General features: G+C 37.9%; 1 protein-coding gene across 3 annotated transcripts; it reads left to right on the forward strand.

The window, feature by feature from the left end:
• The first annotated feature begins 2324 nt into the window (after window positions 1-2324).
• LOC147314271 (uncharacterized) lies at window positions 2325-6403 on the forward strand. 3 transcript variants are annotated; one of them, XM_086262783.1, is made up of 5 exons: window positions 2325-2459; window positions 2665-2770; window positions 3383-4112; window positions 5086-5304; window positions 5916-6403. In XM_086262783.1, exons 2-5 carry the CDS (start codon window positions 2668-2670, stop codon window positions 6124-6126), a joined length of 1263 nt encoding a protein of 420 aa, XP_086118909.1. In that variant the 5' UTR covers window positions 2325-2459; window positions 2665-2667; the 3' UTR covers window positions 6127-6403. The 3 variants fall into 3 exon arrangements, 1 of the variants encoding a protein (XP_086118909.1); XR_015124841.1 differs by lacking the exon at window positions 3383-4112 and having other exon boundaries at window positions 2333-2459; window positions 5916-6401; XR_015124842.1 differs by lacking the exons at window positions 2665-2770; window positions 3383-4112 and having other exon boundaries at window positions 2344-2459; window positions 5916-6400.
• Window positions 6404-12991: the final 6588 nt, after the last annotated feature.

The raw sequence follows: 12991 nt of genomic DNA on the forward strand, positions 1-12991 counted from the left end.
GATCACAAGGTTTAAAACTACTTATAAACACACACACACAAAGTAACTCCACCAGAGTGCCTATTTCGGGTCACTTTTGCCGGTGCAAGCCCAGGTAAAGGAGCAGGGTTGGAATTGTGACATTAAAAAAAACAATAATTGCTAAAATAAATGTAATTTGTAGTTCTAAATAAACTCTAAATGCATTTAGGACGTTTTTTACTCACTTTATGTCTCTTCCACGATGTTATTTCTCTCTCCAACAACATAGATTACAATTAGATTAGCATGACCAATTATGCAAATTAGGCAATGACGTCTTTAGCGACTTCTAGCGACTTTTAGGACAACCAATAGCGATTTTCCTTACTGAGGAGTTGGCAACACTGACAGGCTCTGTGTTGGGGTGTCTTGTATGCATCCACAGGTTTGCCACCAATTTACTCACATGGACTCTACTAACCTATCAGAAGTCTCTTCAGCTCAGAATGGAATCATCTGGAGTTTTCTTATTAATTAACAATAAACTTAGTGTATATGTACTCCTAAATTTGATGAAAGTGATTAAAATAGACATCTCCCTCTTTTTATTCTGACATTTAACTAATTAAAAAGATATTTCAACATTTATTTATCTAAAACAAAACAAGTTTACTCTAAATTGATGTTTAAAAGTAAAAAAAAAGAAGAATTATGTTTTCTCCCTAAAGTGTCCTTCCAATGATTTACTTTCCTAGTGAATGTTTCTTGTTTTGAGATAATTTTTTGTTTTACACTCTATCTAAAAGCTATTTTTGCTTGAAATAAATGTAAAATGGTTCATTTTTAGATTTACAGACTAAATAAGAAAAAAAGTAATATATACTTGAAACAAGTCTAATCATCTAACACATGAGACTGGAAACTAGCTTGTAATGTTCAAAACAAGATGGACAAGATAATCTGGCTAAATCTAAGACAATAAATCTTGTTAAGCTACAAGAAATTTGCAGTGTATGTAAATATCTGGTTTCAACTGTGAATATACTATTATCTATTTTATTTATTGAATTTTATTGTTTTATTTATATTTTGATATTGCTAGGGATGATGCAATGATCGGGGACCATTCTTCATTTCGTTGTTCTCGTGACAATGACAATAAAGTTTCTGATCTGATCTGATACTGCTGTGTATTGAAATTTCTCTTGTTTTGCGTAGAAATATACTGAACAACATCCATCCATCCATCCATTCGCTTCCGCTTATCCTTTTCAGGGTCGTGGAGCCTATCCCAGCTGTCATAGCTGCCCACTGAACAACATACAAAGCATAATATATAAAATAACATCTACCTGAGTTTTTTCTTTGAAAGACGCTCCTTATGTCTATTGTTGTGTTCATCAGTACACAATTGAAACGGATTTAGAGAGTTTGTTTAGCCGTGGAGGGTAACAACTGAAAATATGAAATGTAAGCTAAGGCTCTCTCAAAAAATCAGCATTGTCATTCGGCTTTTTATTTATCCATTTGTTGATTCACTCGAAGAGCAAGTAACGCAACCAAGTGATCAGTTTGATATCAATCTTTTGTGATATATATTTGTACAGTAGGCCTACGAATGATTTGCTTTGGTACCTGGTAAAACTTAAGCTCTCCTCTGTCTGCAGCAAACTCGCAGGCAGTAGTGATGTGTCTGTCGCAAACGAAATGGTTCTTAGAGCTGGGTCTTTGACATGAACGACGTGATCAGGCTCCTTATCGTGAGCCGTGTTTTTGTTTTGTTTTTTTCTTTCTCTCAGCCTCTCTCTCGCACTTTTTTTCCGCTTCACTCTGCACGCGAGCCTTGTGCTTTACGCTGGGATGAGGGGGTAGGGGTGGTAGTTACACTCGCAGTAGCACAGGAACAGAACGGGAGGGAGAGACAGAGAAAGAGAGCCAGGGACAACAACGTCACATCAGAAAGGTATAGTAATCATCCACAACTATTTTCAGTTGCAGATGATAAAGGATACAGAAAGTTTATTCATGCAGGCCCATATGACAGAGAATGTGCATCTTCTTTTTGTTTTCATATTTTCATTTATATTTAATTATATTTTTTGTGTTGTGGTTTGCAGTGTTTTGTACGGTGGCCCTGAGAGGCCACTGCAACTTCAGAAAACACTTGCAAAAAGAAAAATGCTGCAAAAAGGAAAACGCTGCAAAAAGAAAGACGCTACACTGCAACTTCAAGAAAAAAGCTGCACTGCAAAAAGAAAAACGCTACAAAAAGAAAGACGCTGCACTGCAACTTCAAGAAAAACGCTGCACTGCAAAAAGAAAAATGCTGCAAAAAGAAAAGCAAGCGCTGCAAAAGCACACAAAGCACAACGGAAATAGGAAAAAAGACAACGGAAATGTTCCTGGGGAGACAATAACCCGACGGACCAGTTGCACGAACCAAAACATGCTAACCAGTGCGCTCGGACTGGGACACACTTCAAAGAAGTGGAGGAGAGGTAAATGTGTTGTAATCTCATGATTCTAATAATACTACAGATATCTGGAATATATATTCAAAGATAATTCTAACAAAGATAATGTTTAATGTAGCCTTAGAAATGAAGCTTTTTGAAACTCGAGAACAAATACTAATAAGTCAAAGTCATTAAGGAATATTGCAGTTAATGTGTTCAGGTTTTAATTTGGCATTGTCTTCATCAGGCAATGTATTGTCCATATTGTGGAATCCAGCTAGTGGGGCAAATTGGAGTTTTTTGTGGGTCCTGTGGAACTAACATTCAAGTTTTAGCACCTTTTATAGAGAATGGTAAGCACTTCACTTTCCTAAGTTCTAGTATTTATTGCTCACCTTTTAATTGCTTCATAATGACTTATATACACCACAGTAGCTTCAGTAGTGCGTGTTAAACTTTTTTTTTTGGGGGGGGGGATTATTATTCATGTGCCATTCCAAAGTACTATATTCATTTCCTTATTCTAAGGTTTTTGTATTGTTAAAGACTCTGTATGCAAAGATAAATCAGAATTCCAAAAACGCAAAGGCATGAACTGGTAGGTACTAAGAACTGTATTCTGGTTTAAGCCTGCCACCGGTTCTACGGCATAATTTTAAAAACTAGTTTATGACTTAATAGGGCATATGTACACAGTGACGAAATTCTTCTAACTTCTCTAATTTTGCTCATTTTGAGTTGTCAGCATAGAGGTCTTAATGAGAGTGATAAGTCCTGAATCCTGGTCCATGTTCTTTGAGCTTTTGCTGGCCTTTATTTAAGCACACATCAAGAAGATTAAATACTTGAGTCATGTTTATTGAGACTTGTTTCAGATGTGGTATTTTTTTTAAAAACACTTATTAAGTGCATTTGTGGATTCCTGCGTTTGTAATTATCTTTTCATGTTTTCTCTTCAACCTTAGGCCCAGTCTCAGTCACAGACATCATCAATAAGTATTTCTCTGAGGGCCATACATATGAAGTGATCCTGGATTTTCTTGAAAACAAGCATAATATTTGTATGAGTCTGAGAACATTAAAGAGGAGGCTAAAAGATGCTGGAATGACTAGAAGGACAGACTTTACTCCCACTGACATTGTCATTTCCACTGTTACACAAGAACTGAGAGGCTCAGGTCAGCTTCTGGGTTACAGATCCATGTGTCAGACACTGCGACAAAAGTATAATCTGAAAGTTAAAAGAAATGATGTAATGCACATACTCTCAAGACTAGATCCATATGGTGTTAAGCGTCGCTGTAAACGCAGGTTTGTTCGAAGAGGATATTTTTCAGAAGGACCAAATCAAGTGTGGCATGTGGATGGTTATGATAAGCTGAAGCCCTTTGGTGTTGCTATTAGTGCATGTGTCGATGGATTTTCAAGGAAAGTTATGTGGCTCAGCTGTGGCAGCTCAAATAATGACCCAGGTATCATTGCAAAATATTATATGGAGTGCTTGTCACGGTTTGGTCAACTTCCAGCATGCCTTCGTACAGACTGTGGCACAGAAAATGGCACAATGGCAGCCATTCACTGTGCTTTAAGATCAGACCATGGAGATGAACTTGCAGGAGCCCACAGTCATATGTATGGTACCTCAACTACAAATCAACGGATTGAAAGTTGGTGGTCTTTGTTCAGAAAGCAAAGGTACATGGCTTTTAAAATATATTCTGAAACTAAAATTGAATGGTTCTGAAGGTGTTTCGTGGTCAGCGATATACTTTTTTTTGTGGGTGGGGTTTTATACTCAAATATTAAATTACAGTCACAAACAAACAAAGAAAAACATAGTCACCTACACATTTTTCTCATGTGATGCACAACTGCTTCAAAAAATATAATAAATGGTTTGGTATACCAGTGACATTTGTTTGTATTAAAACAACACACTCAAAAAGAAACTCCTACTCAGACATTCCACAAAAGTCCTAAAAAGGAACTATAAAAAACAACAAACAAACTGACATTCAACATTTTAATAAATTATTATGAATTATGAAGATTGATGTATTTAAAATTGAGTAAAATTTATTCAAATTTGTGTGCCTACGTAGTACCAAACTAACATCTAGATCAAATAGTTTACCTGTAGGGAGTCATATAAATATAAGAACAAGGGTTTCTTCAAATTTGAGAACTGTAATATGAGTAATATAAGAACATTGATCCAACATGACAGAAATTTGTTAGAGGAGGTCATTCGTTTCAGACATTTCTTCGACTTTGTGTGCCAAAAAAAAAAATACTGATGTTTTCACTAGCTTTTGGATTTCTGTGTGGTATCTAACAAGTGATAACAGCTTCAGTGTTCATGTAGAAATAAAATAGTACATTTACATGGACAGACCTGTATATTACAACTTTTCTTAAGTTCAACCGCCAAATGCAGGAATAACAGAAGGATTAATCATTTTGTTAAATTTTGTTATTTGTGTGAAGTTGCTTTTTTTTTCCTGCAGTGCATTGATGAAACACTTCAGAACATGTGAATAAGCTTTTCTTTGAACGAAATTGCACACATTTCAATATTCTTAAGATTACGACTATTTTTTTAAAGAGGACAATTACATTGAATTACTTGTGTTATTAAATTTTATATGCCTTGTCATTCCACCATTAGAACTCAGTTCTGGATTGAACTCTTCAGTGACCTGAGGGAGAGGCATCTTTTCAACGGCAGTCATGAACATAAATGCCTTCTACGATATGTCTTCCTCAATGTCTTGCAAAAAGAGCTTGACGAGTACAGAGATCTCTGGAACACTCACACCATCCGACCTGTGCGCCAATCTTGTTGTCCATCTGGTAAACCAGAAGCCATGTATCACCTGCCTCATAGGTATGTATTTAGTCCATGTATTTTATTTCATAGTTTTACTAAAATTTTTCTTCCTCAGTATAGTGTATTGTATGTGCAGGATACCTGTCCAGCTTGCTGTTATTAAACCTTTTGTTCATTTATAAAATGGTTCAGGAACAGTCCATCCATTATGTGCACTCTTTTCTTTCTTGACCTAACCACTTGAGTTAAGTAAGCAATATGTCATTTAGGTTTAACAATTTGCCCTAACTGTTACTCACAGCAGGTATTACACACACTTTAGCAATTGAATAGTGTATTTTGTTGTTTTCACCTTTTTGCTGAATAGAAATTAAAGCTGCCACTTGTGTTTTGCCATTAGTTCTGTTCTCTGACTTCATGCACATACTTTTTATTTTTATATTTTTTTCCAAAAAAAAAAAAAAAAGTTAGACAATCATATTTTAACTTTGGATCACATCTTGGCTAAAAATGACAAATGTAGATATATGCATAATTAAGATTCTTTAAAATCACAATTTCCAGAACTGACTTTTAATTATAAGATTGACTTTGCGCTTTTGCTGTAACCTTGAAGGATAGTACCTGGAGAAGTGACTGAATTTGTTCATTTTTCTGACTGACCTAAGGTATGGTGGAAGAGAGTGTGGATTCCAAGTGCCTCAAGACATCCTGCACCAGTTTGATGACATTCTACCTGCTCAGTACAGTCTATGTGGGGACGACAATCTCCAGGTTCATTTCACAAACTTGGAAAGACAGAGTGAGCTCCCTCGACCAGTCAACTGGACTACTGCAGTTGAAAATTATATAACACTCAAAAATATGACTGGACTTTAGAAGTCAATGTAAAATCATCTGCTAGATGTGGGTACAATTACCACTGACACTAATTGTCACAAACCAACTTTAATGAGTATTGAAAAAAATAGTACCATAGTTTTTATATAAATAGTTTCACTACCGTCAACTTTTCAGTGTGTACGCTTTCGACCTGAAGAAATCAAAAGACCATACTGTACAAAATAACTTGTTCCTTTTAATTAGGTGTTGTAACAAACACGTTGATTAATTTGGAGATCTGTTTTACAAACAAAGGTTTACAAAGTACTCGTCTCCTCTTGACGCCTAGAGCTGCCAGGTGGACCAAATTGCACATGGAAGATGTTCTCAAGAAGATCAGCTGTCAGCCTGGTCTCAGTGTAGCACATGAATGAGAAGAAGAGTGAAGGATGCTGTTCCAGAGGGTTTAGAAAAATACATGACTACATGAGGGCACATCCTTTATCGCTATGCCTGTAATACTCTGCCTATTGCCTTAATATTAAATAATTTTTTGAACAATAATTATTGAAAATATTTTGTCATGTCATTATACTGCCGCAAGTAGAGGTGGCATGGGCCGCGAAACTGAGACACAGGCATTAGAGCCTCTTAATGCTTGTTTTGTTTGGGTTTCCACCAGAGTGGAATTAACAAAAAATAGAGAGGGCATAGCCTAACATACGAAATAGGAAAATAATGATGTGTAATCTATTTATTTCAACAAAAAAACTGTATTCTGAATACCACCTATTTACACAGTAACTGTAACGGAATACAGTTACTCGTATTTTAAATACGTGACAGTGTTACATGTATTTCGTTACTCCCAAACACTGCAAACATATCTGTAGTATTATTAGAATCATGAGATTACAACACATTTACCTCTCCTCCACTTCTTTGAAGTGTGTCCCAGTCCTAGCGCACTGGTTAGCATGTTTTGGTTCGTGCAACTGGTCCGTCGGGTTATTGTCTCCCCAGGAACATTTCTGTTGTCTTTTTTCCTATTTCCGTTGTGCTTTGTGTGCTTTTGCAGCGTTTTTTCTTTTTGCGGCATTTTGCTTTTTGCAGTGCAGCGTTTTTCTTGAAGTTGCAGTGCAGCGTCTTTCTTTTTGTAGCTTTTTTCTTTTTGCAGTGCAGATTTTTTCTTGAAGTTGCAGTGCAGCGTCTTTCTTTTTGCAGCGTTTTCCTTTTTGCAGCATTTTTCTTTTTGCAAGTGTTTTCTGAAGTTGCAGTCCGTTTGGCCTCTCAAGGCCACCGTAGTTTTGTGTTGTTTCACTTTAAATTTGTTTAAAAGGGAAAAGCTGAAAATTTAAATAGTTAAAAGTTGAAATGAGAATAGCTGGATTTTTTATTATATGATTTATTTATTACATTTTATGTGGAGTAAATAAATAAAAGTATGTTCATGGTGGCCCCTAGAAACAAAACACGTACAAACTCCAAAACACGAAAAAACTCAGAAAGCACATAAAAACTCAAAACACGTACAAAAGACAACAGAAGTGCTCCAGAATGCTAGGTCCAGTGTTGAGCTTTTGTTACCTAGTGGCTATACAAGCCAGGAAGTACCAACGACCGGATTTGGTGTGTGGTAGTAGAAGGTAAACGAACATTTTTTTAAATTATTTGAATATATATGAGTGCTTGTGTATAAATACACAAACAATACACATATGGTTTCAATTGTGTAATTTAAGTGATCTAGGTAGCTCTGTTTTGGAAGTTCAGTTAACTCTAGAAATGTGTTTTGGAGTTTGTACGTGATTTTTGGAGTTTGTACGTGTTTTGTCTCTAGGGGCCACCGCATATATTTATATATAAACATATATAAATAAAACCACTTTTTTTTTACATTAGTAATTCCTTTTGTGCATAATTTTATATTATTGTTAGTAATAAATTAATTAAAGCAACAAAACAACCTGAAGAGCTGGTTGGGAGCCGAAAGAGCCGGCTCTTTTTAGTGAGCCAAGCCGAAAGAGCCGGTTCTCTAAAAGGAGCCGGAAATCCCATCACTAGCAGGCAGCAGCTTCTCTCCCCTCGCTCACAGGCGTAAGTGCTGTGCTGAGCTCGGATCATACCAAAATTAGGGGGGATTTACGACGGTGCACTCTGTGCTTCGTGTGTTGTTTTTGTTTTATAGAGCTGTCAGTCAGGCATCTAACTAACAAATTACACTCCAAAAGACCCCATGCTTCTGAAAAAATGGCCCGGGCTTCAGCCCAGTAAGCCACCCCCCGCTACGCTGATGGTTGACTCCAAATCTCCTCCCGAACACTGTCGATTTGAGAACGCAAGACCGAGACAGCGAGACCAAGACCACGTAAAAGTGGTCTTGAGTCTCGAGACCAAGACCGGTCTCAAGACATCCAACTCTATGTTCTGACAGGGGTTTCTGAAAAAATTAAAACGTACAGCTCTGCTATCACTTCCGACATAAATCAAGACAGGAAACTAAACAGCAGTGACATTTGTAAGGTTAGTGAAGTTGGGCTAGCTGGTATATAATGATGTGCTACGTGACACAGATATGTTAGCATAATATAAACACAGTGAAGCTGGAGGATGAGCGCTACCTTTTTTCCACTCGATAAAAGTTAACGCGAGGGTTCCCAATGGTTAAGGACAAAGGCAGGATCCTGTAAATGGACCAAACTTAAGTCAGCAGAACAAATGAGATAATCCATCCACAATAGGAAGTTAGTCATTAATTTACTGCTGCATGGACTGGGCTGTAGTTCGTAAGGTTTTAAAAACTGAGATGGAAACTGGTTTTAAAAGGTGAAGCCAGCTAAATGAATATTTGTAATATAAACCAAAAGAGCCCGTCAGTGATCACTGCTTTTTTTAGGGGCCTGTTTAAATTGAAATAGAACAAGACACATAGCATTAAAACATCTTAAAAACATAACAGCCTTAATAAAAGCAGAGTAGTTTGGACCCGGAAGCAGTGATCATATGTCATCACTTAAAGGCTGGTTATAATGTGTATATAATTCAGGAATGATTGACAACTCCAAAAAAACATTGAAAATTTAAAACAAAGCTTTACATAACATTTTGCAGTACAGACCGACCCCAGTCTGTGAGGGTGGGAAAACAAGTCTCCCACTCTATCTCACTCAATACAGGAGTACCTCAGGGCTGTGTTTTAAGCCCTCTGCTGTACTTGCTGTACACGTATGACTGTGTAGCCACATCGGACACCACCTCCATTTGTCAAGTTTGCTGACGACACTGTTGTTGTGGGCCTGATCTCCAACAACATCGAGACAGAATACCTGGAGGAGATTAGGAACCTGGAGACCTGGTGCCAGGAGAATAACCTCCTCCTAATGATCGTGGACTGCACTACAAACCAGGCAAGGAATTACAAGCCCCTCATCATCAGTGGCACGCCAGTGGAGAGAGTGGACAGTTTCCGATACCTGAGTGTCCACATCACTCAGGACCTGTCATGGTCCTCTCACATCAACACCCTGGTTAAGAAAGCCTGCCAGCATCTCTTCTTCCTCAGAAGACTCAGAGACTTCCATCTGCCACTGAGAGTGCTCAAGAACTTTTACTCCTGCACCATCGAGAGCTGCAAATAGTGGTGCGCTCAACCGAATGTATCATTCAATCAGAGCTTCCTGACCTGCTGTCCATCTACACCAAAGCCAGGAAGATTACGATGGACCTCTCCCATCCCAACAATGGACTCTTCTCACTGTTGAGGTCTGGGAAGCACTTCCGCTCTCTTAAGGCCAAAACAGAGAGAATGAGGAGGAGCTTCTTCCCCCAGGCTATTCGGGTCCTGAACCAGGTGTAGGACTGGACTCCCTCACACACATCACAACACTATAGAACTGGACTCTCACACACATCACCACACGCACTCTGGTTTTTCTTCTTGCACACTTCCTATAATTTATAATTTCTTTTGTCTAATAATCTCTTACGTAAAGTGTTATTTGCACATTTTTACTGTAAATTTCTAAGTTAAAGCTGTAAATTTTGTAGTAACCCGTAAATTTGTATATCTTACTGTAAACCTACTGTCATTTAATGGTCGGCACTGCACAGCTATAAGCCTTTCACCTCATGTCATACTGTGTATGGTTGTGTGTGTGACAAATAAAATTTGAATTTGAATACTTGCCATACCTTTCACTGTCCTAATGGTTGGTCTGCTTTTACCAGAATAAATTGTAATCTCATAGTTAAGTACTTCAATTACAATTCTTCATTCCATTTTTAGTAGTGACTCAAACTAAATTCTGTTTTAATGCAAATTTTGGTGAACACTAACTGGCACTTGAAAAAAACGGAAACCGTAACATCACATATGTAGGGGGATGAGTCAATGAATATAATATATGAAAACCAAAGAAATGGAATTTGCCATTAGTCTTTAGTATGTATGACAATGTTCGCACAAAGTTAAGGTTTAAGGTTGGACCACCCACCCAATCACTATCCTTTGTATTTTTTTTTCTGGCACGCTAGCCCTTTTATTGTGAATATACTATATATATTGTGAGATATACGTAAGTACCGTGTTTTGTCTACTTTTCCAATGAATACCAAATGCACTTTGACAGCATTTATCTTTAATATATCCCTGTGCTGTTGTCAAGCTGTCATGTTAGGAATTCGGTGTAGAGGAAACCCTAAGATCACGTGGTTTATACTTCAACAGGAGAGCAATGTTATTTAAAAGCAATTGCCAAATGAGTTCATGTTGTGTGTCTGAGAGTGGCCTGCTGCTGTATTGTGCTGCACTAAGCTGTACTGCTGGTTTGGTCCTTTTCTTAAGAGCCATTGAAGCTGAATGCTAGAGTATATTGGCAAGTGTTAGAAGAACTCCACTAATGAGAGTGCAGATCAAATACTTTCCAACCACTAACCACAGTGCAAGTTAAGTTTAGCAAGTGATACAACAGAGCATCATCTTTCATCTCTATAGTGATGACCTGCAGTACTGGAAATAACCATGAAAACAATATATGACCTTCCCTACACTACTTGTTTGTTCCACCATATGCTTTTGACACAATAGTACCCCAAAGGGATTCTGCTAATGTATAAGATTTGATCAAAAATAAAACTAGAAAAAGAACCAAACAAAACCAGAACCTGGTGAGCCACAATTCCGAGGGCTAAATGGGTCGAATATTTTACCAATTTGGATTCATGTAGATGAGAGCAGGTGTATACGAATTACTCCTGAAAAGCACTGAAACACAAAATACCAAAAATACACTGGATCAGAAACATTACATTGAACGTGCAGAAACATGCTAATCATGTACCCATTCTATACCAGAGGCCAGAGGCTGTTTCTCTGCTAACACAGGGTGCAGCGTTGAACCTGGGATCTTCTTGCTAGGCAGCAGTGTTCACCACTACACCACAATGTTGCTCTGATTATATCATATAGTCATTACAATTCAAACATTGCATTCATAAATGCTACTGAGATGTCGTTTTTCCAAATATTCTGTGTCATTGCTATTTTTTCCAGGGCTGTTTTCTTCACATTTGACAGTTAGTTACAGTAAATATTATAGTAAGTGCTGGATTAAAATTGGAGGCCCTGGTACTGCTGGTGGCTTTGACTGTCTTAATGCAAGGTTGAAACTTCATGGTATTATAATGATACTTATCAGTCCTTGTGAAATCATACATAGACCACCCACCACAATTCTTTTTGCATGCTTTTTCATGAATGTATGTTATGTAGCTACTGGCACACATCTATATGGGAGTAAATCTGTCATACCACAATCTGAAATTTAAAAGCCATTGAGTCTATGAAATTGAACCAGCTGTGGCAGCAAAGCTGGCCGTGTTCCTGTAATTTCATAATAATGGTCTAGGGCTTTGCCGTGTCATTTCTGATTTATTGAGTGAGTAAGCAAGCTGTAAGGATGTAGCACACAAAAATGAACTCGCTAATGCACTAGGATATCATGCTAGATTGTTTCAAGTCACTTTTACACAGCACCTGATGTCTTCCTTCAGGGGTTCCACATCTATTAAGGGCAGTGCATGGTCTGATTTTATCAGCTTGCTAATTAGTGTAGATGTTGGTAATACTTCCTGTCCTCACAACGGGAGTCTGTCAGTTAGATTTAATTCCTTCTTTCCCCCTTTGCATACCATTTTTAAGGATACTGAAAACTGCCACAAAAAGTGGATGCTTTAGACAGACAAAACTGTACACTCCCACTAATGCTTTAATGTATTTTTATTTAAGGAAAGGCATCTCTATTAACTTTCCACCCTGACTGTACATAATACAAGCACTGAAATAATAGCTATTTGACATCTGCAGACAGATTTTAAATAAGCCTGGCCACAGCAAACATTGGGCCAAATCGCTTTTCACCCAGAACAAACCAGAATGACACCAGAAAACCCAGAGCATGGCCTGATCATGGGATTCCAGCTGTGATTGGCTCCCCTTTAGTCCCCATGTGCAGGGATTCTCAGGGATAAGCAGGACAGGAGAGGGACTTTGAGCTTTTCTGAGTTGTGGGCAGAGCTTTAGTTATTTTTCCCCCACCATATCCCAGATAGACTAAGAATGTGAAAGATTCTGGATTTGTGTTGGGCTGAACTAATTGAGTCCCTTTAAAACCTTGCCGCCCTCACTCCAGGACAGTGCCGGCATGCAAATACACATCTACACCCACAGGTACACATACACATCAAAACAAACACACATACACACGTATGCTCCCCTTTGTCTCTTTCTGTGCCAAGCCTAATCCTGCCTTACCAGCTGTAGAAAAAGAGACGGAGAATCTCCTCCCTTCATTCAGTTCCAATTCACTTTTCAATTTCAAGGTGCTTTATTGGCAAGGCTTTGCCTGAGCGATGCCAAGGCAAT

This window comes from Aulonocara sp. 'chitande type north' Nkhata Bay, linkage group LG14 (genome assembly GCF_057382095.1).
Source record: "Aulonocara sp. 'chitande type north' Nkhata Bay isolate Kocher_YH1m ecotype deep benthic linkage group LG14, A_spYH_male_GT1.1, whole genome shotgun sequence".
Lineage (NCBI taxonomy): Eukaryota > Metazoa > Chordata > Actinopteri > Cichliformes > Cichlidae > Aulonocara > Aulonocara sp. 'chitande type north' Nkhata Bay.